The 20,984-nt window shown below is 33.5% G+C and overlaps 2 protein-coding genes across 3 annotated transcripts in view; one reads left to right on the top strand and one right to left on the bottom strand.

Moving 5' to 3' along the window:
- Positions 1 to 20,984, bottom strand: part of LOC111513790 (GTPase-activating Rap/Ran-GAP domain-like protein 3) — a 574,796-nt gene that overhangs the window by 378,923 nt on the left and 174,889 nt on the right. The window lies entirely within an intron of this gene.
- Positions 6,687 to 18,942, top strand: LOC141479972 (uncharacterized). Its single transcript, XM_074169579.1, has 3 exons — positions 6,687 to 6,812; positions 13,561 to 13,754; positions 18,544 to 18,942. Exons 1-3 carry the CDS (start codon positions 6,755 to 6,757, stop codon positions 18,880 to 18,882), a joined length of 591 nt encoding a protein of 196 aa, XP_074025680.1. The 5' UTR covers positions 6,687 to 6,754; the 3' UTR covers positions 18,883 to 18,942.

Genomic DNA, 20,984 nt, shown 5'->3' with positions numbered 1-20,984 from the left:
ACTAGTGGGGGAGGAAAACTGTAATAGATTTGGGTGTCATCTGCATAAACGTGAATCTTACAAAATTTAAGAAATTTGATCAAATTGAGAGTGTCTATAGGAAAAAGCAACGGGCCCAGGATGGAGCCCTGATTTCAGTGTCAAATATTCAGATTGAACCATTCAAATTTCTACACACTGCTCCCTCCTACTTAAATAATTTCGTAAAAGAAAGGTTGCCATATCAGAAAAACCAATATAGCCCAAAATGTAGTAGCAAGTCTGTATTTATAGTGGCAAATGCTCTACTGGAGTCTGAAAGAACTGAAATTGTACGTTGACCTTTATCGATAGAATTATATCATCTTCAATATTAAGTAAGGCAGTAGTGCAGCTATGACCTTTTCGAGAGCCAGATTGCTTGCCAGGATTGCTTGCCTGTATTACATCAGCTTGTCCACGAGAAGGGTTTTCGTTTCCATTTGCGGAAGTTTACAGATATAAGTACGTACTGGAAGTTTTGCCCTCTCAAAAGCTACAGAACAGTACACAACATTTGAAAGTGTTCGGAGCATTCCACCAACATTTCAGAACATCTCGCAATATTCTTTAATATCATGAATCGTTCAGTAATAGTAAAGAACGTTCAAAAAAATGCCAGAATATCCCCAATTATTGTGAAACGATCAATGGAGTCATGTGGTGTGGTAGCTTCCTATCACCATCCGTGAAAATGGTTCCCATTTTCACTTGAAAGGCATGCTTCTGAAGATATAGGGACTAGAAATTCCTCAATAAAGTTTCAGAACAGTCAAGAATATTGGAAAGTGTTCGAGAGGATTTCAAAACATGTCACAACATTCCAGAACATCTCGAAATATTTCGGAAAGAAGTGAATGTTATATGATGTGCTCGACTTATAACGCCCGTTCAAGAAAACATTATAATTTCCATCTGAAGGACATAACTTTGAAGATATGAGTATCTTGAAAATTGTTCATGGAAAATATTTGATATATTCCAGCTAACTTTCATGAAGTGAAAGTCGAGAAACCAACCTGCAACAATTGTTAATTTCAGAAATATCGAAGATTTTATGAAGAAATCGAATAAACATCACATTTTTTTCAGCGAATATACTGTACAAAAAATAAATCCAACATACTATTCAGATGGAAAAATGATAGATCTAGGTGTCGAAAAAAGTTCCAATGCATAGCAGTGCATTTCTGTAATGTCCCCCTTTTTTATTTTTTGAAAAGGTCAACTCAAAAAATTGAAATTTGGGATGATGAAATCAATGCAAGATTACTTTATTTTGAAGTCAAATTGAGAGAAAAAACTTTCAAGATGGCGACTGGTCGTCATCCATCCAATCCAGAAGAGCAGCAAGTGCAAACAATTGGTGAGATGGTAGTAAATCCTAAACAGTCTAGTCATTCCGTCGCGAATGTTTGAGAGGTATCTATCTCCACAATATTTGTTTCAGTGACGAATGTACATTTTTTCAAACGGCAATTCACACAGATGAAATTGCCGTTATTGGAGTGACACCATCAACCCTCACGTTTTCGGGTATACCCATTAAATTTGAACTATTTGGATACTACTTATCCCGGTGGTTGGATTGGCCGTCTAGGTCCTACAGAATAGACATCCCCCTCGTCAGATTTGACACCTTTGGCCTTTTTTTATGGGGCTTTTTGAAGCAAAAGGTGTACAAACCTGAACCTGCTCCAATATTAGATATACGGCAGAAAATAATAAATATTTGTAGAGATATTGGACGTTACTGTGTTTGAAAATGATCGGCATGAAATATCGGATGGGCTGTTCATATGTCAAGAAGTTCAAGGCAACCATTTCGAGCATCTTCTGAACTGACCTCAAGCTTATTACCTCATGTTATGTAGTTAAATGTCAATGTATTCAGGCAATTATTGAAAGTTCCGTCATTTTGTAGTAGTTGAAGATATTGATATTCTAGGGTTTTGAAGTATTTGCCAGGATCTTCAAAAAGATGTGTCACAAACTTTGCCGAAACGTTGTGAAAATGATCCTTGTGAGGATAAAAAACGAGGAACACGAAGCGGAACCTGAAAATCCAGCTAGCTCATCATACTTTCTCCATGAGTTTTATGTTTTATCATATCATAATGTTCTTTAATTATCGCAATGTGTAATCTGAATCAACTTTTTTTTAAGTAGGTATAAAGAAAGTTGGTGGCAACGAAGTTAATGTTGTTGGAATCGAATTCACTCAAATTAACATTCTAGTATGGCTTTGGGGGAGTGGAAACACTGAAAATCCACCCAGAAAATCGAAAGCTAGGCCTCTGTTCCACCATAAGTTTTCCGAGATTAATTTTGAAAATGCTGCAGATAATTGTTGTGCGCCGAAAGACAAACCAAATAATATTTGTCTTGTTGGGAAGACAGCCGATTTGCTATATAGAAAGAATGAATAGTAGCGTGAAAGAGAACTGCGTCCCAATTATACAAATAAGCCAACAATCCGACATTTCGCTTCTGCGTTCTCCCGACAGAATGAAATTTGTGTACGGTGAATTAATGATTCATGTCTAAATCCCATTGTATTCCACTACAAATTGACTCCACAATATGGCTTTGTTCATTCGCACTCAACTGTTTTCTACGTTTCATATTTTTAAAAATATATTTTGAATGGATTGACACAGTCGAATATTTGAACGTAATATTCACGGCAGGAAAGCACTAAGAAAGCTCTCAATTTTAGTATTTGATTCGTATCCATAATGAGATGGACTAACAGTATGAGAAGATGTTGGCATTGTCCTCCTTATATCCAACTAAATAAATGGTAGAATTGCTGATGAGAGCTATAGTCTAGTTCACATGTACTTTTTTTATAACATTTCTCAGCCCTGTTCAAAAATTACGACCAAGGTGTCATTCGATTCGTATCGCCGATAAAATTTACAAAAGTTATAAACAATAAGTGAAAAAAATGGGGCTTCAGTTTTTTCTTAATATCTCGGAAAATTTTCAAAATTTTGGAAATTTGAAAAAAGATTTGAAAAGATCAATGAATTTGCATAAAAAAAGTCCTGACCCCCGAAACTGTATCTCGATTATTTATAATTTTTACAGAGCCCTGAAAATAGAGCCAAAAGCGGGTAGTCTGGCTTCCGCGCGCCTTTCGTCACTCTGACATAAAAACAAAAAAAATTATTTAAACATATTAAATGTGAATATTAAGGAATGAAGAAATTCATGTATTGTTGGGATACATCAATAAACAATAATCCGCAGTCAAAAAATTTGTATCCCAATTTTAACGTTAATTATAAATTTGTTAATTAATAACTTTTTTTGAATTGAAAGTTAATATAAAAATCCCTATGATTATTAAACTAAAACCCTGGCATTTTTTTGCTTTGGTGAAGTTACCCTCAATAGGCAAAAAAATAGATTACCGTTGCCAAAATGAAAAAATTGTTATTTTCAATTTTTTTATTGACAATTGAAAATTATAATTTCATAAAAAATACATTACAATTTTTTTTTTCTAATTTTTTATTGTTTCAATGTCTCATGGCTAAAAACTAATAAATAATTTTTTTTTTATTTTTTACAGCTTTTGTTAATAAATTCATTAAAAACAAATACATTGTTTATAAACAATTCGGAAATTTTTTTTGCATTATGTCAATGGAAAAAAAAACATGATTTTTAGAAGAAAAATGGTTTCTTAAAAAAATTTCTTTGTCGCTAAAAAATGCGTTAGTTGATTAACAATAGTTTTTTGCAACTAAATATTAAAATTAAGGAACCGTTTTTTTTTAAATCATAAATTCTATCGGTTTTTAAGGTTTTGAAAATCTTTTTTTTTTCAATTGTTCATTTAAAAAAAAATGTTATAAACAATTGTTATAAACAATTTTTTTTCAATACTTTGTTCTATAATAAAAGTAAATATGAGTTTTTTTTATTATTTATTCTATTTTTTATAGAAGTTTTAATATTGTGATATCTTGATACTTGTCTTTTTCATTCGCTTCTTCGCTTTTATAATTATAATAACTTTCAAACTATTGCAGTAATGATAAATATGCTTCAAGTCTTTATTGTTCATTATGAATTTATCAACAATTTAAGCCTTTTACTAAAGTTGTAGTCCTATTATTTATTTAATTATTGATCGTTATTTATTAAAAAAAAATAGCAACATATTTACACTCATTTAGGACGTATTACCAAGTTCAGTTTTGAATTGGTAATTATAATTTGAAACCGGAAGATTGGGGTTGGATCAAATCTGAAACAATGTTCCTGCCGATAAACACAACGGAAAAAATGGCGCCTGACGACTTACTTAAGCTGGTTAATAAAAGCCTGCATAAAAGAGTGTAATAATAGATGTGGATGTAAAATAGCTGGGCTTCCTTGCTCATCTTTATGCAAAAATTGTAAAGGTGAAACATGTCCTAACAGTACTAGGCCATCACTTGATGATGACAATGATGATACTGATATCATGATCGGTCGATTAAATGCTATCGATAGTAATCCCGATGGAAAGAAACCATTTTTTTTTAAATCATGATTTTTTTCAATTAGCATAATGCAAAACAAAAATCTAGAATTGCTTATAAACAATATATTTGTTTATAATGAATTTATTAACAATAGCTGTAAAAAAATTTAAAAAAAATATTATCAATTAGTTTTTAGCCATCAGACCAGTGCAGGTAGTGGCAGCAACCCAGGTAAATGGTAATATCCACCCCAATAAATTAGGAAACTAACAAATAGAGTGCAAGTGAATCAGTCTGATTCAAAAATCCAGACATCACCAGAAGATGGCAAATGAGACTTTGCCGAAACTTGTGAAAGCACAGAGCGAAACCCGGAAAAAAAACCCATCAAATACCCAGGAGAATTATCTTAGGAAATTGAATTTGATAAAACAAACTGCAGAAAACAACTTCATCCCGAACAGAAATCTTTTCAAACAGACCATAACCTCCTCATTAAAATAGAATGAACACTCATACATACAGAAAAATTATCAGATAAAATAAAAAAGGCCACTAATAGAAGAGAACATTAATTGAATGTTTATGGGTATGTTTTCAAGAGAGAATAATTTTTGAGGGAGAAAGTTATAGCTTTCTACTTCTTCATCGTTTTACAAAAATGTGGGGATTCACCAAAGAAAGAAGGGAGCAATCAAATCCAAAAAATTAACTCTATAGCCGATGGGTAGCCGGGCGGTTCGAAGTGGGTGCTTTGTTCACTCAGTCAATCGGCCGGTGTGTGAGTCGATGGTTCAAGCCCCAGGCTGAACGCTCGATTTTCACTTATTATCGTCCAACTCTTGTTAGGAATTACACGTTAAAAGGTAAGACCTCGTTAGTCCTTAGCTCGCACAAGTTTCGACTTCTGAGGGTTGTCGTTCGTAGGGGTGCGATAGCTAGTTAACGAGAGAAACATATTTTCAAACATATATATATATATATATATATATATATATATATATATATATATATATATATATTATATATATATATATATATATATATATATATATATATATATGTTATATATATATATTATATATAGATGTGTAGACCATGCAAAGAAGTAACTTCCAAACACAAACTGGAAGAGAAGCCCTTTCGAAAGAACAGTTACTTTTATATGTTTGGAAAAAAAATTAATGAAAAAAAGTATTTTTTGTATAATTCAGTGTTCGTGTGTATCGTTCTCAAAAGACTTCAAGAAATTTCAAAACAAATACCTCCAAACATAAAGTTTTGAACTGAAGAAAACCAATCCCACCTATGCTTGCCAACCACGCTTTCCACATGAACAACGACATATTACATACAAAAGTATGTACCTTTAATCGTTTAATGCAGGTTCTAACTACAAAATAACAATGAATCCAGTTCGTATTTATAACGATGTACCTCTGTAGTTGTTCGTAAATTTTTTTTCCTGCGAACTGGTTTATTTTGGGCAAAAAACCCCAAAAATATTTTTTGTTTAGAAAGAAACAGGCTATCGGAAATAAATTTTTGAGTGTTAAACAAAAAATAAGTCAAAAAGTAACATTGGAAATAAATTTTATGGGTTGCGTTTTCCACCCCTTACAACTATGGGGTAAACCAAATAAATTACTGGCTAAGTGTCGTTTTGGTATTACAAAACGTCACATTGATTTCAATATTGTAACTTTTTCAGTGCTTGTGAAAAAATTGTTATACAAATTTTATGTACCCCCTTTAAAGGGCTGTATCTTAACAAGGGATGCTCCAATGCGGTTTCTTTATATGAAAGATCCTATCTTTTTTTCGATGAGGAATCACCTTCTTGAATGTTTCACACTTATTTAGTTACACCCTGTATATTAGATTCCAAAATACCTGAATTTAGTGATAATATGTCCAATTGAAGTGGTTAAAATATATTTAATGCGAGTCATCTCAAAAGTTTTTCGAAAAGTGAAAATATTGTTCTCTTTGTATTCATAAAAGACGTTTCTGTGTATTGGTTTTCATTGTATGCTATGATATTAATTGAACAGGATACATTTTGTTCAATATAACAGAAATCGGTAAATAAAATGAATTGGAAAAAACAGATATAAAATATTCGATTGTTTCCGGGATTCCCAAAGGTTAAAAGGTCAGAGGTTCAAAGTCGTATTGATACATTTATCAAAATGCAATATAAAAAGTAATAACTAGCATCAACGACCAGAGTTACTTTGGAACAGAAAATTGTAATGCTCAGGTCGAACATTTTGATACTACTGCAATTGCTAGGTATCCAGTCTTATTCAGGTAGATACTTAATATTTTACAACTATTTGCTCTTGATTTCTTGAGACCATAATGCCTGCCTGCCATACTTTGCGTCAATGTACTATTCACTTTAGGGATTACTAACTGTATTTTAACTTTAGAATTCCAATTAACTATTATTTTCACTACTTCTATTGTGATATTCCATTTTTCCACTTATCATTTTATATGGTTTGCGGAACAATCTAAACACAGCAAATCTCTTTTTTGTCAATTTTAAGTTGTAGATTGTAACACCAATTATTTGAATTTTTATTTATCATTTCCACAGATCTGGGATTCTTCTGAGCAGTCTACAGTAATACCCCAAATAAATCATAACCAGAATGTTGACACCTAACCTAACACCTAACCTAACACCAAACAATTCATTTTCATAGTGTAGTGGTAGTGTAACGTACAGTGAGAAGTGAGGAGAGTGATATCTACTTTTAGTAATGTCATACTTACAATCAGTGGGTTCTGGGTATATGTCTGGGTATATGTCTGTAACATGTGGTAGAATTGTCTGAACCTTGAACCGATACGGATTCTTTGTATGAGGGATGACAATTTTAAAGGGTGTTTTTTATCCCTGGCTTCAAAGAGAGAACACATAGTGGTGGTTCGAGTAAAATTTTTGAAAATCATTCATAAGAATCAATTTAGAAATGGATTATATAAAATCATAATTTCAACTGATCGTAGAGTCATCAAGATTTTTTACAACATTTTCTTGTATTATAGTTCTACCAGGCAAGATCAAAGCATCATAAAAAATCGTCGAATCGTAAAATCGCAAAATCATGAAAAGCATACGATCATAAAAAGCATAAGAACCAATAACAGTAAGCACAACTAATATTTTCATAAACTACCCTTCACGATTTGATCTCCACGAACTTTATTTGAAAAATATATATAAAGCTACTGAGTTAGCGACATGAAATATATACAGGGTGTCCCTGGACTTCCTCTTTTCCTCTCGGGAATGTATAGATGGGGTCAAAATATCACCAGTACTTCATATAACTTTTTTTCCTAAAAGTCTTCGTAACCAAGTTACGGGCCCTCGAAGTTACAAAATGAAAAATGTTTTTTTTTGATAACTTTTCAAGTGAATATTCAAAATCATCCAAATTTTGGTAATTGACTAAACAAATGAATTCCGTCGATGAGCTTTCATGCAGGAGTCAGTTGTTTTGCTACAAAGTCAGGAACGGACTACCCCCGATGGTCCACACCCCAAAACTTTGAAATGACAGATATTTTTCAATATTTTTCAACAAAATAAGGTTACTTGGACAATTTTATGAATAAAAGTACTCGTGTGGAAAGTCGATCGGAGCAACGAGTCTTGATAAAAATGTAGTTCTACTCGACGACATCAAACCCGCTCGTCCACCATTATTTGAAATGAATAATTATCAAAGCAGAAATAATAATGATAACGTTAATTCAACAACATTTATAACAGGAATAATACAAAGTATGCTAAAATGAAGTCGTAAACAAAAAGTACAGTACCTATATGGAAGTTTAAGTCACAATTGTGATAGCAGATATTTTTTCAAAAGAAATATCAAGTTCTGTAGATTCGTGGTGTTTTTAAACTAACAAGCTACTCTACTATGAAATATCGAATTCATTCCAAATTTTGTATGTACATAATACGTGTGGAATAATCACGTTTCGTGTTGATCAGTTATCTGAATCTCATGAAACTCAACATTCGAATGTTTCAAATTCTTCTTCACAGCTAAACTGTTGAGGAGTTTCACTGATAATTATAATTTTATGGGAGAAATTCTTTAACACGAATCTAAATTTAGCTGAAAAAACGCACATCGGAAAAAATATTTACCATACTAATAAAAAGCAAACGAATGAACTACAAAAACGGCTGCACATGATCAGGTGAAAAATATCCAGGGAATAATTATGTTCCATTTCTTTCACAGATGTTGACAAAAAAACCTTTTAGAAAGTTTTGATAAAAAATGAGAAACTGGAATGCGATTTTGTTTTGTTGAGTGGTGCGTTGTCATATGACTATCATTGTATTGTCAATATTCTATAGGATATTTTGAATTTTTTTGATATGGCCGAACAGTTTACATTCAATGAATATGTAGATATGCATGTATTTTATGGACGAGCATTTTGTAATGCTGCAGAAGCTCGTCGTCTGTATTCCGAGCATTTTCCCAATCGAACGGTACCGTCAAGAGAAACATTCGAGCGTGTCGATCGCAGCTTGAGGGAGACAGGTATGTAATAATTGATAATTAATTTGAGCACGTTGTTTTATTTCGATATTATTGTAGGTACAGTTTTGCCAAAACGAGGTGGTGAGGGCGCTCCTAGGACTGTACGTACCGTTGTATTGGAGGAAAATATTTTGGAAGCCGTCGCTGATGATCCTTCAATGAGCATCAGAAATCTATCAGAATAGTTCCATACATCCAAGTCCACTATTCATAGAATAATTAGGGAACAACTGCTCCACCCATTTCACATCCAGAAGGTACATGCCATGACACCTCAAGATTTTCCAGCACGACTGGAATATGCCAATTGGTTCATGGATAGGCAAAGAGAGGATATGACTTTTATTAATCGAGTTTTATTCACTGATGAAGCAGGTTTCAGTAGAGATGGAGTTATCAACTCTCATAATCTCCATATATGGGCCGAAGAAAATCCCCATGGAATATTGCAAACCAAACACCAACGGAAATTCAACGTGAATGTTTGGGCTGGTATCATAGGAAACCATCTTATAGGACCATTCGTTCTACAAGACCGATTGAATGGAGAACGTTATTTGGAGTTCATTCAGAACGATTTGAATGGACTTTTGGAATATGTTCCATTGCAAACCCGAAGAGATATGTGGTTTATGCATGATGGCGCTCCTCCTCATTTTAGTTTGATTGTGCGTGACCATCTGAACCATATTTTCCACAATAGATGGATTGGTAGAGGTGGGCCATATTCATGGCCATCGCGGTCTCCGGATTTAAATCCATTGGATTTCTTTCTGTGGGGGCATCTAAAAAGCCTTGTTTACGCTACACCTATTCACAGAAGAGATGCATTGTTGAATAGAATAACATTACATTGTGAAGCCATACGAAACGACCCTGGAATGCTATTTCAAGTACAGAGAGGGTGTCTTCGCAGACTAAGAAAATGTATAGAGAGAAAAGGTGGTCATATCGAGCAGTTTCTGTAGCGGATTTTTCATTTCTGTTTGCTCTTGAGGCTCTTGAGTTTCGTTAGTTAAACGTGTTTGCATTATAAAAATTCGTTATGAACATTTTACCTATCATTTCCATTTTCCTTAAAAACTAATATTTTCGAATAATGGTAGACATCTCAGGATAACTGTTGTTGAATTAACGTTATCATTATTATTTCTGCTTTGATAATTATTCATTTCAAATAATGGTGGACGAGCGGGTTTGATGTCGTCGAGTGAAACTACATTTTTATCAAGACTCGTTGCTCCGATCGACTTTCCACACGAGTACTTTTATTCATAAAATTGTCCAAGTAACCTTAATTTGTTGAAAAATATTGAAAAATATCTGTCATTTCAAAGTATTGGGGTGTGGACCATCGGGGGTAGTCCGTTCCTGACTTTGTAGCAAAACAACTGACTCCTGCATGAAAGCTCATCGAAGGAATTCATTTGTTTAGTCAATTACCAAAATTTGGATGATTTTGAATATTCACTTGAAAAGTTATCAAAGAAAAACATTTTTCATTTTGTAACTTCGAGGGCCCGTTACTTGGTAACGAAGGATTTTAGGAAAAAAAGTTATATGAAGTACTGGTGATATTTTGACCCCATCTATACATTCCCGAGAGGAAAAGAGGAAGTCCAGGGACACCCTGTATAAATCTACTGAGTGTGCGACATGTTTCGCTAACTCAGTAGCTTTATCAACAGGGATTTGAATACTCAAGCTGCTTGATCACTAATGTATTAATTTAAATTTTTGGGGTTAGTGTTAGTGTTTACAAGGTATCTTTATGGCGGGGCCCTGCTTTAGGCTTATGCCTATTCAGGGTTGATCTCAAGTTGCTTCCTTGAGATCAACCCTGATAATGATAATTGTGATCTATTCAAATCCAGTTAGTCATTCATTCATTTTTAAGTTTATAAATTTCCATTGCTTCCAAATGCTTCAGTTTCAAACCTTCATTTTCTACGTGTAAAATTTCGAAATCTTCGTAAAGACATGATTTTCTTCTAAAAGATGATTTGAATATGTTGAATTTGTTTTCTTATTTACATAGCTCATATGATGTTCCTGGATCAGATTCCTAAATGTTCTGCCAGTTTGACCAATATACATATATCTTAGGACACGTTCCACACTTTAATTTATACACTCCTGATTTCTCGAATTTGGATGTTTTATCTTTATTATTTTTAACTAACTTTTCCAACGTATTACTTGTTCTTCTATATGCAATTTCAATATCTCGTTTTTTCAAAAATGAAGCCACTTTTTTCGCTGATTGTCCAAAATCCGTTAAAGTATAATTTTTATTATCTAACTTATCAATAGGAAAAACGTCTCGAATCGCTTTTGCGTAGACTTTTTTGGACATTCTAATGAATGACTAACTGGATTTAAATAGATCACCATTATTGAACCGAGAAATAGTATTATTGATGTAGAAGTGAGGTAATATGCTTCAGGTGATCATAATTGAAGAGGTACCTTAGGTAGAGGTTTAGGTAATTTGTGAGAAGTAGTCTCAATTATTGTGGTTACCTGTAGTATTAGTGTAAAAAGCAACTTGAGTATTCAAATCACTGTTGATAAAGCTAATGTGTTAGCAAAACATGTCGTGATATATTTTTCAAATAAAGTTTGTGGAGATCAAGTAACTGCCGAATCAATAAAAAAAAATAACTAATAGCATAAAAACAGAAATAAATTAAATGAATTGGAGACACGGAGATCGTCTGAGACGTGTCTATCTGCACTATAAAAAATAGGTCTGAGGTGGCTACTACTGAAGACTGCTGGAGTCCCGGATCTCAAGAATCAGACGAGTCAATTTGGAGGAGTGTAAAACGAAAGCCTCGAGTTTCCTTGATGGTTTCTGGAAATGGGATTTCGATTAGAAATTGTGGCGTTGAGTGCATTAAACTCTAGGATGAGACCCTGTACTTAGTTATACTTGTAAGAATAGAAAATTTCGGAACATTGGCACTGTCATTTCTTTATACAGTGATCACTTATTTTCATAATCGATTTAATACTTTTGTCAATTCACTCATCTCAAGGTTGGGGATGCAAAACCCTATTGAAACTCTCAAGTAAACCGTATTCCTTGTTTTATTTCATTTCTTTAAGTGTCTTCTATCTCAGTTTAACCAAGTTGGTCTAAAGTGACACGTTTTGAAAAGAGTACAGTATTTTTAAAAACTTCTGTAGATGGCGTCCGAATACGAACTTTTAATTTGGTAACCCTTTTCAGCACTTATAATTGAATTTCTGTTGGGAAATCAAGAACATACCTGCGCCCCTGCCAGGGCCGTCTTTAACCTATAGGAGGTCCTGGGCATATTAGTATAATGGGGCCCCTATGACTTTGACAGAACACTATTTTGTTAGAATAGACAAAGAAAGTAGATAAACAAGGTTAAATATTTATTTTTAATAACAATCACATGAAACGAATAGATAAATGGAATATAGTCCACAAAAGTAACTTAGCGGTGTGGAAAAATTACTTTAACAAATATTTTATTGAATTTTATTTATAAAGCAAATACAATTGAGTAAGAATTAAATATTGTTGCATTAAAGATTGCACTAAAGATAAAAACATTCATATATTTAATTGTATTTTGTAACAGTGAATAAGAGAAATCGCGGTCGGTAACAGGAGTCCCTAGTGGGCCGGTCAGATCTCCATTTTGTTGCAGGTAGCGTGGTTGTAGTTCGACGAGAGTATAAGAAGTGGAGGTCTCGTAGTTTTTAGTCAGTTAGGTTGGAGAGTTGGTTTGTAGAATTTGGTTTCAATTTTCTATGTAATTTCGCAATTAAATTAATTGGTTAATTCAAACTTGGAGCTTCATACTTCGCTTCGTTCACTCAATTTAAATGGAGCGAGTCACACTGATGAGAGTACTACTAATGATTTTTCTTTAAAATGTGTATGTGCTTAGTATACCATTATATATTCAAATTTATCTAAGCATGCTGAAGTCGAAAAGCCTTATTTTTGGGCGAGAGTAGAATAGCTTCGCACATGTAAAAGCTAGTAACTTGGTTCTGGGTTGGTAACTAGGTTCGAATTATATAAGTTTTTTGGTAATAAATATGCCAAGTGCCAATGGGCACTTGCCCAAAGTGCTCATTGGGAAAGAGGGGTCTGGCCCCTGCCACCACTAATCAAGAGTTACTCCAACTAGGCAAATGTACTTTCTTGCTCAAAATCCAGAATCGAGTAAGGAAAAGTTACATTATACAGAGTTATTATTCAACGATACACTTCAGACTCAACTGACTTTGTTACTTCAGTTTTTCTAGTCGCTGGTTCATCATAGTGTCTGAACTGAAGCTGATGACCTCTGTGACTCAGAAATGACATAACAAATAAAAATTCAATATTCGACGGGACTGTATTTGCCCAACTAGAATGGACCAATATTCACTCAGTACATTCATCTCAACGGTTTGATTAGAAAGAAAGTAAATACCAATCAAATACTCAGTTTCAGATTATTACTGGAGAGATTATGATGGAAAAATTCCACCAGATGCTATCCCAGCCGATAATAACAATAATACTTACATTGGTCAAGTTTACGTGCACCTTTATGGATTGAGGGTGGGAACGATTATACCAGGATATAGAGAAGTTGAATATTCATGTTATGGTGTGGGGAAAACTGATACTATGATAAAAGTAAGTGGGCAAATCTTACTTTTAATTGGGGCTTTGAAAACAAAAGGCTAATGACTATATTAGTCTACATCTGAGACAAAAATGTATTTACTCAGCTGGGTTTGAGAATTCATCACCAACTTTATCAGGAATTGCAGAATCTGGAAGGAAATAAAGAGATGAAGACTGAAGAGTTGAAGTGGAGCCTCTGGTGTGACAAAATCAAAACAAGCGCTTATCCAAACCACGAGAACTGCAAAACTCTTCTCAACGTGCGTTTCACCAACCTAGTTGGCGTCTTCAGCCTACTTCATCTCCAACATGATCGGTTAAACAAGCTTCGAGAAGAATTTTGCAGTTCTGGTGTTTAGAAACAGTGTTTGTTTTGGAAAACAACAAAATAAGTATTCTCAATGATATTTGTCTTTGGAAAAATATTTCAATATGTTGTGCTCTGTTAGAAATTATTTCTATATTCAACGAAAGTCATTTTTTGTGGAGGAAAATCAGTTTTTTATCTGTCGAAGAAGTGAAGAAATAAATAATCAAAAAGGAATAACTGTCAATATATTAGATTTTTTTCGTCCATTTCTGAAGATTGTGGGAGGTAACAAATGCCCAAAAAAAGTCGATAAAAAAATTATTTCTGTTTTTCACTTAGGATACTGATGATTTTTGTTATTTCTTTGGTTTCTAGACTATTCTTCCACATCTATCACCAAACCATGAAGGATATATTTGCTTTGGATTCAGTGAATCTATTGGAGTCATTTATGTCTTATGATAAAATAAACGAAATAATTGAAAAAAAAATCTTAAAAATGAAAAAATTAAAGCAGAATAAAAAAAATTCTGAAACATAGCTGTAATGTAGATATTATCTCTTTCTGAAGATGACTGAGAGATATTCCCAGTATTTAGAAAATTGACTGATTGTTGATAAAACTCTAAGCAGTTTTACTTCAAATGTTTTCACAAATTCATGACTACTTGACAATCCTATACTATAATTCCATAATAGTAGGCACTAAATTCTCATAAATGACTGACGTTTTTGCCTTAATCTGTCTCTTGCAGTGGCGTACGGAAATTATACGAAACGGTCGATTATCTCTTAAACTAAGATAGCTAGCGCAAAATATCAGGATACAAATATTTTCAAGTCTTTCAAAATCTATCACACTGAATGAAAATAGAGTATACATGATCAGTCAAAAAGTTTTGAAGAAATAAAAGTTTTTTTTTTCTTCAATGGAACACCCTATATATTATTCCATATTTCAATTCTGCTTGAAATTCTTAAAACAACTGATATAGCATATCATTTCCTAAATTCAACTGTTTTCGAGATATCGCTACACCTGAATTTATTAAAGAAAAAGCACGAAATGATGGATATTTATTATGAAAGTCACACAAGGTGGAGTATGTGGATATGATTACAATTCACTTATAATTTTTTTACAGAAAAGAAAAAAGCATAATTTTTCGGGATTGATAAAAATGCATGAAACGATAAAATGTATTTTTTAATGAATGTCCAGGATATTTAAATTATATAAAAACAATAGTTATGCCAGGAGAAAAAGAGAGAAAATAAGTTTTAATACACAACAAATAGTTGCTTTGGAATTCTATTCAATAAAGTGCTGAAAGTGTTTTCCATTTACCTCCTAGCAGTAAAGAACTCGCTGAACAAAATTTTGTAGTAAATCTAAAATCATGTGAGGAGGAATGGTAGAAATTTCATGAATTATTCTATTTTGCAACCCTTCGATATTTGGCGGACTATTTTTGTAGACTAAATTTTTTATGTTGAGTAGGGTCATATCGGGAGACCTAGCTGGCATGGAGGAGCCCCATCATGTTGAAAACATATTTGTTTTGTCGGCAAATTGGGATTGTTATCATTCGGTAATAATATAATCGTCTAATCTCTGGAATTATATGCTGTTGTAAGAGTAATAAATATTTTTCAGAAGTCAAATTTTCGTTTATAAAAAAGGGCCCTATGACATGTCTACCAATAATGCCATACCAGACATTTACTTTTTGTGACCGTTGGGTGTAAACTTCCCCTATCCAATGTGGATTTTGGTCTGACCAAAATACCTACAGTTGTGTCGATTTACGTGCCCGTTTGACAAAATGTGGATTCGTCAGAGAACAATATGTGGTTGACAAAGTTGACATTTTCATTTAATTTATCCATGATAGCGTCACAGAACTCGATTCTACGATCAAAAAGTCTTCAGTTAATTCTTGTACCGGATGAATTTTATATGGATGGAATTTTCGCAGTTCGCAAAATTTTTGAATGGAATATCGACTCATTATATGATTTAGCGCCCTCTGTTGGGCCGAATTTATTGGATTTTCCACCACATCTAACATGATATTCAAAAACATGTCTTCATTTGTAACGCTTACTTGTCTTCCACTCTTTGGTCGATCATTGACACTTCCAGTTTCATGAAAAGGCTGCAATGTTTTCGAAACGAATGATTCAGAAATGGGTTTCCGATTGGGAAAGAGTAACTTTATTTCTTCAAGACTTTTTGGCCAATTCTGTATGCTTAATTTTTATTGAGTGTGGTAGATTTTGATAAACCCTAACACTTTTTTATCTTAACATTTTTCGCTATCTATCTTACTTTAGGAAATAATCGACCGATTCCATACATATCAGCGACCCTGAGAAATCTCAACCTTGGCAACAATGTTTTCGTTTTTACGCAATAATATTTCTGAGAATTTAGTGCCCAAAGTATTTATTTGGTGACGATTCAATAAATTCTTTGAAGTGACTCATTCGGATCTGAAGGGCACAAATAATCGCTTTTAAAACAAAAGCAAGTTAGTTACATTGCGATTAGGATGTCTGGCATTATAAATGTCTGTAACTTTTCTGCTTGAAATATTTTCACCACACAACCATATAATCTCAACTTTTTCTTCTTTTATAAGCATCTTGATATTATTCAAATGGTGCTCATTATCAAACGTTAACAAAATAAGCAATAACAATGACTACGGTAGCCGGGCAGTTCGACGTGGGTGCTTTGTTCACTCAGTCAATCGGCCGATGTGTGAGTCGATGGTTCAAGCCGCAGGCTGAACGCTCAAGTTTCACTTGCTACCGTCCAATCCGTGTTAGGAATCACACGTTGAAAGGTAAGACCTCGTTGGTCCTTACCTCACACAAGTTTCGACTTCTGAGGGTTGTCATTCGTAGGGGTACCATAGCTGGTTAACGGAAAAAACATATTTCAAACGTAATGAATATTTAGCATAGGTGTCACGTACTTAATATCAAACATACGTTTGGAGCCAACTTAAAACACTTATTTTGGACAAGAAAATCTCCAGAAATGTTATGTGATATCATATTATTGAATATCAAGTTCTTGTTACAATACTGTAGAATTATTTTCGGTGTTAACAGAAAATAAAAAAAAACTTGGCACTAAAAACTTCATTTTACTCTTCAAAAAAATTGACCGTGGTTAACACCATAGTTGTGTAATTTGTAATATTACAGGCTTTAAAATGAACCGTCGTATGTAGGATGCTGTCTATTTATCGTTTTAGCAATTTTTTTTCGTAGTCCCCAGTTGAAAAAAAGGGGCAAAAAATAAAACTTCACTTACACGACCATGACTTCAAATATAGATGTTATTTTTAATGCTGAACAACTTTTATAAATAACATTTCCCGAGATTCCAACAGATATCCTGGAGTCTTTGAAGTCCACTAGATACTCTTTAGGACAACAAGAGAATTGTTACGAATTCTTGGGGTTCTTGCTGATTACCCTTCGTGAGCAAAACAATAGCAGAATTAATACTCCTGACCACTCTAGATTGAGTGATTCCGTAAAGTCTATCTCGACTTGTGTTTGTAAATCTTCTGCTGGAAAAATCCTCACTTGTTTACTTTGTAGTAAATGTTCAAGAGGTAGCAAAAACGTTTGTGATTTTCTGGAACTTCATCTAGCGTTTCCTAATATGACTAATAACCAGTCCGTGCAAAACTTATTGTTAAATCATCTAAAAATGTAACTTTTAAGAGGTGATGATCGACTGTATTGCCAAACATGCGCCAAACTAACTGACTGTTATAAGAAAACAAGTATAGCAGAGGCACCAGTCAATCTAATAAAAACACTGATCTTCAAGCATGACTCAACCTCTGACGGAAGCACCAAACTCTTACGAAGGTTCGACAATAATTGATGAACACTTCAATCTAGCAGTCATGCAGTCATTGTTCACGTGGTTCTGGCATTGAATCTGGTCATTATTACGCATTGGTCAAAGATGAAACGGACTGGTTTAAATTTGACGTTAGTCATGTCACGAAGTGTTCTGGCGATGTATTGAATTTATTGGAGCCTCTGGAGACACCCTACTATGAAAGAGAGAGAGAGAGAGAGGACATTGGCAAATCAAGATCTTCAGATGAGGTGGTACTGCAGGTTTTTCCGGGTTTTCCTGCAGCTGAAAAATCAAATGCGCCACTGGAATGAATGAAGTCGCCCCGGACCACCAATCAATTTTTGTTGTTGTTTTATAATTTCGTGATTTGTATTTTTGAAGTCTTTACTCCTGTCTCAAAATCAAATATTTGAAATCTCCTCGTATATTACGTGTGTTTTACTGTATTTTTTTGGTACATGTTTAGTTCTAGGGGATGCACAAACTTTTATCAGGAATAACTTTTTGTCGAAGAACCTTTAATAAAAAAGTTTCTCATACGGTGCATACTTTGGGGTGCACAAAAAATTATAATTATTATTATCGAATTTCAGATTCTATGCGCTACTGAATCTTCAAAATATGTTTGGCTCCGCACAACTGCAAATACCTTTCTGAAAGACACTTGCGGAAAATCACCAATTGTATCTGGATATGATCGAGTATGCTGTGGTTCGGGTATTTTGAATATAGGTAGAACCCGTCAGCAAGGAAGATCAATTATAGGCAATGTTGCAGCTTACAACACGGTAACTTTGTGGTTCTACTATCCCTTGAATGGAAGAGAAATCAGAGATCCACCTAACACGGAATATGAAGTTTTGGTTTATAGGAACACGACCTCCAAATCAAATTATTTGAACGAATATAAAAATTTTGATTTACTTGGATAGGGAGCCCTCAAGTTCCGTGTTATATGATTCAATTATCTTCATCTTCATTTACACAATAAAGTGAATCAGTGTATCCATATCCAGAAGAAATTTCTCAATTTCATAAGGAACCTTTCTTGAAATCATGCACGGGAAAGCTTTTTGAAAGTTTTTCCAGCGTAGTCCAATATTCAGCAGCTTTTTGATGCATGACTTCAAAGTATATTTTTGAAAAACTGTTTTAAACGTTTCCGTAATCGAAACAATATTTTTACAAAAACTTTTGTCTTATTTCACTTGTCTTCTTGTCTCTATGTCACGTATTGAGAAGCATCTCTCAAAATGATTAACAATGTTTCATAATGAATTTCATTAGTTCGTACTTCCATTGTCTAATATTATATAAAATTATTTGAAATACCCAAAAGAACCAATACAAATGGAAAATAAAAATAATAGCTGAAAATAACAATTATATTAAGCAGAAAAAACCTTGAAATGAAATTACATTGAAATAAAATACAGGTAAAAAACAGAATAATTAAACAAAAAAGTTAAAGCATTGCCGAGCACATGAATCACACACAGCGAGGAGAAACCATCAAATCAGGAATAGCAGAGCCTCTTTGGACCCATCAACATAACAATGAGTGGTCTCAAGCTGAGTTCATACACAGGGAGGAACACTGGTTCAGGAGGAAATTCAAAGAAGCCGCATACATGTTGTCCAACAATGTATTCAGCTAAGCTAGCAAAAAGTGGCCAACTCCCGCCAAACAGTCATCTCCAGCTAAACCGGTGAAGGAAAAGAGGAGATAAGTGAAAGTAGTGGAATGACCCATTAATAGTAATCTCTCCGGATCACAAGTCCAGTCTTCACCCGAAGACGTTTGTGGATACTAACAATCGAAATTTTTTTGTTCTATTTTTTTACATATATTTTATTTCACTGTTATTTCATTTCGGGATTTTTTTGCTTAATATAACTGTTATTTTCAGCTATTGTTTTCAATTTTTCATTTGTAGTGGTTCTTTCGAAGATTTTAAATAATTTTATATAATATCAGACAATGGAAGTCCGAACTAATGAAATTCATCTCTCAAAATGAAATTAGAATAGAACAAAATCAATGCGTAAGGTTTGTTTTAGTCTATATAAAAATCATCACATATACGAAAATATGGAATAGTTACGATGACTCAACATGAAGAATTATTCGAAATCTCATTTGTCGTTATTTATCCATAAAAACATCCATTGAACTCACAGTTTGAAGTACTTCATTAGAGAAATTTCAATTATAAATACAGAACAACAATTTGACTGAGCATTTTAAAAAATCTAAAAAAAATTCAGCGCATTAATGTTTATTCAACTATCCACCAATTATCTCCTATTTTAATTTTTTTTTACAAAATTGACAGGTCAAAAAAAAATTTCAAAACACCATATCAGAGGTGTGAACTCGCTTCCCCCTTTTCGGCAATCTCTGTTAATTTTCTGATTGATTCGGCCGTTACTTTATGAAGATCCATAGTAATTTCAAAAACTACACCTCAAGATTTGATCTCCACAAACTTTATTTGGAAAAATATAATCACAACATGTTTCGCTAGCACAGTAGCTTTTGCAAGTGTATGAATCTTCATTCATACATCGGTGCATAGGGAGGCGAGGAGCGATTGAATGGCCAGCGCGATCACCTGATCTCTCATCATTAGTTTTCTTTTTATGAGGATGTGTAAAGAGCGATGTGTACAAAACTAAACCTTCAGATTAAAAGAACGGATAACGCATGCATTAGTCGGTCACGCGTGATATGTTATATAATGTTAGAAGACAGTTTTATTTGAGATTAGGATGTTGCTAAGAAGTTTGCGGTGAACATTTCACTTCGTTAACATCCATAGGTTTTTTTCGTATTCTACATTTCTTTACGTTTTGCATTACATTTTAGTTTTTGAGTGTATTTTATCGGGTTTCAGTAAACTCATGATTTTAATTTACTGTATCCTTATTGATAGCGATAACATTTTTGAATAGAGAATAAAGAGATCTTTCAAACGACATATCACAAACCTATACTTCCCATTGAAAAAATTGGGGTTGTACCTGTCATTCG

Source organism: Leptinotarsa decemlineata, unplaced genomic scaffold (assembly GCF_025532065.1).
Source record: "Leptinotarsa decemlineata unplaced genomic scaffold, Ldec_3_MD MMD2_P_RNA_scaffold_5, whole genome shotgun sequence".
NCBI classification, from domain to species: Eukaryota; Metazoa; Arthropoda; class Insecta; order Coleoptera; family Chrysomelidae; genus Leptinotarsa; species Leptinotarsa decemlineata.
Note: the sequence above shows the minus strand (reverse complement) of the source record. Positions and strands in the feature narration are given on the sequence as shown.

Coding starts and splice junctions, on each gene's coding strand:
- LOC141479972 (XM_074169579.1), top strand. CDS start 6,755: ATGCTCAGGTCGAACATTTTGATACTACTGCAATTGCTAGGTATCCAG. Junction 6,813..13,560: donor AGGTATCCAGTCTTATTCAG/GTAGATACTTAA, acceptor TCAAATACTCAG/TTTCAGATTATTACTGGAGA. Junction 13,755..18,543: donor AAACTGATACTATGATAAAA/GTAAGTGGGCAA, acceptor ATCGAATTTCAG/ATTCTATGCGCTACTGAATC.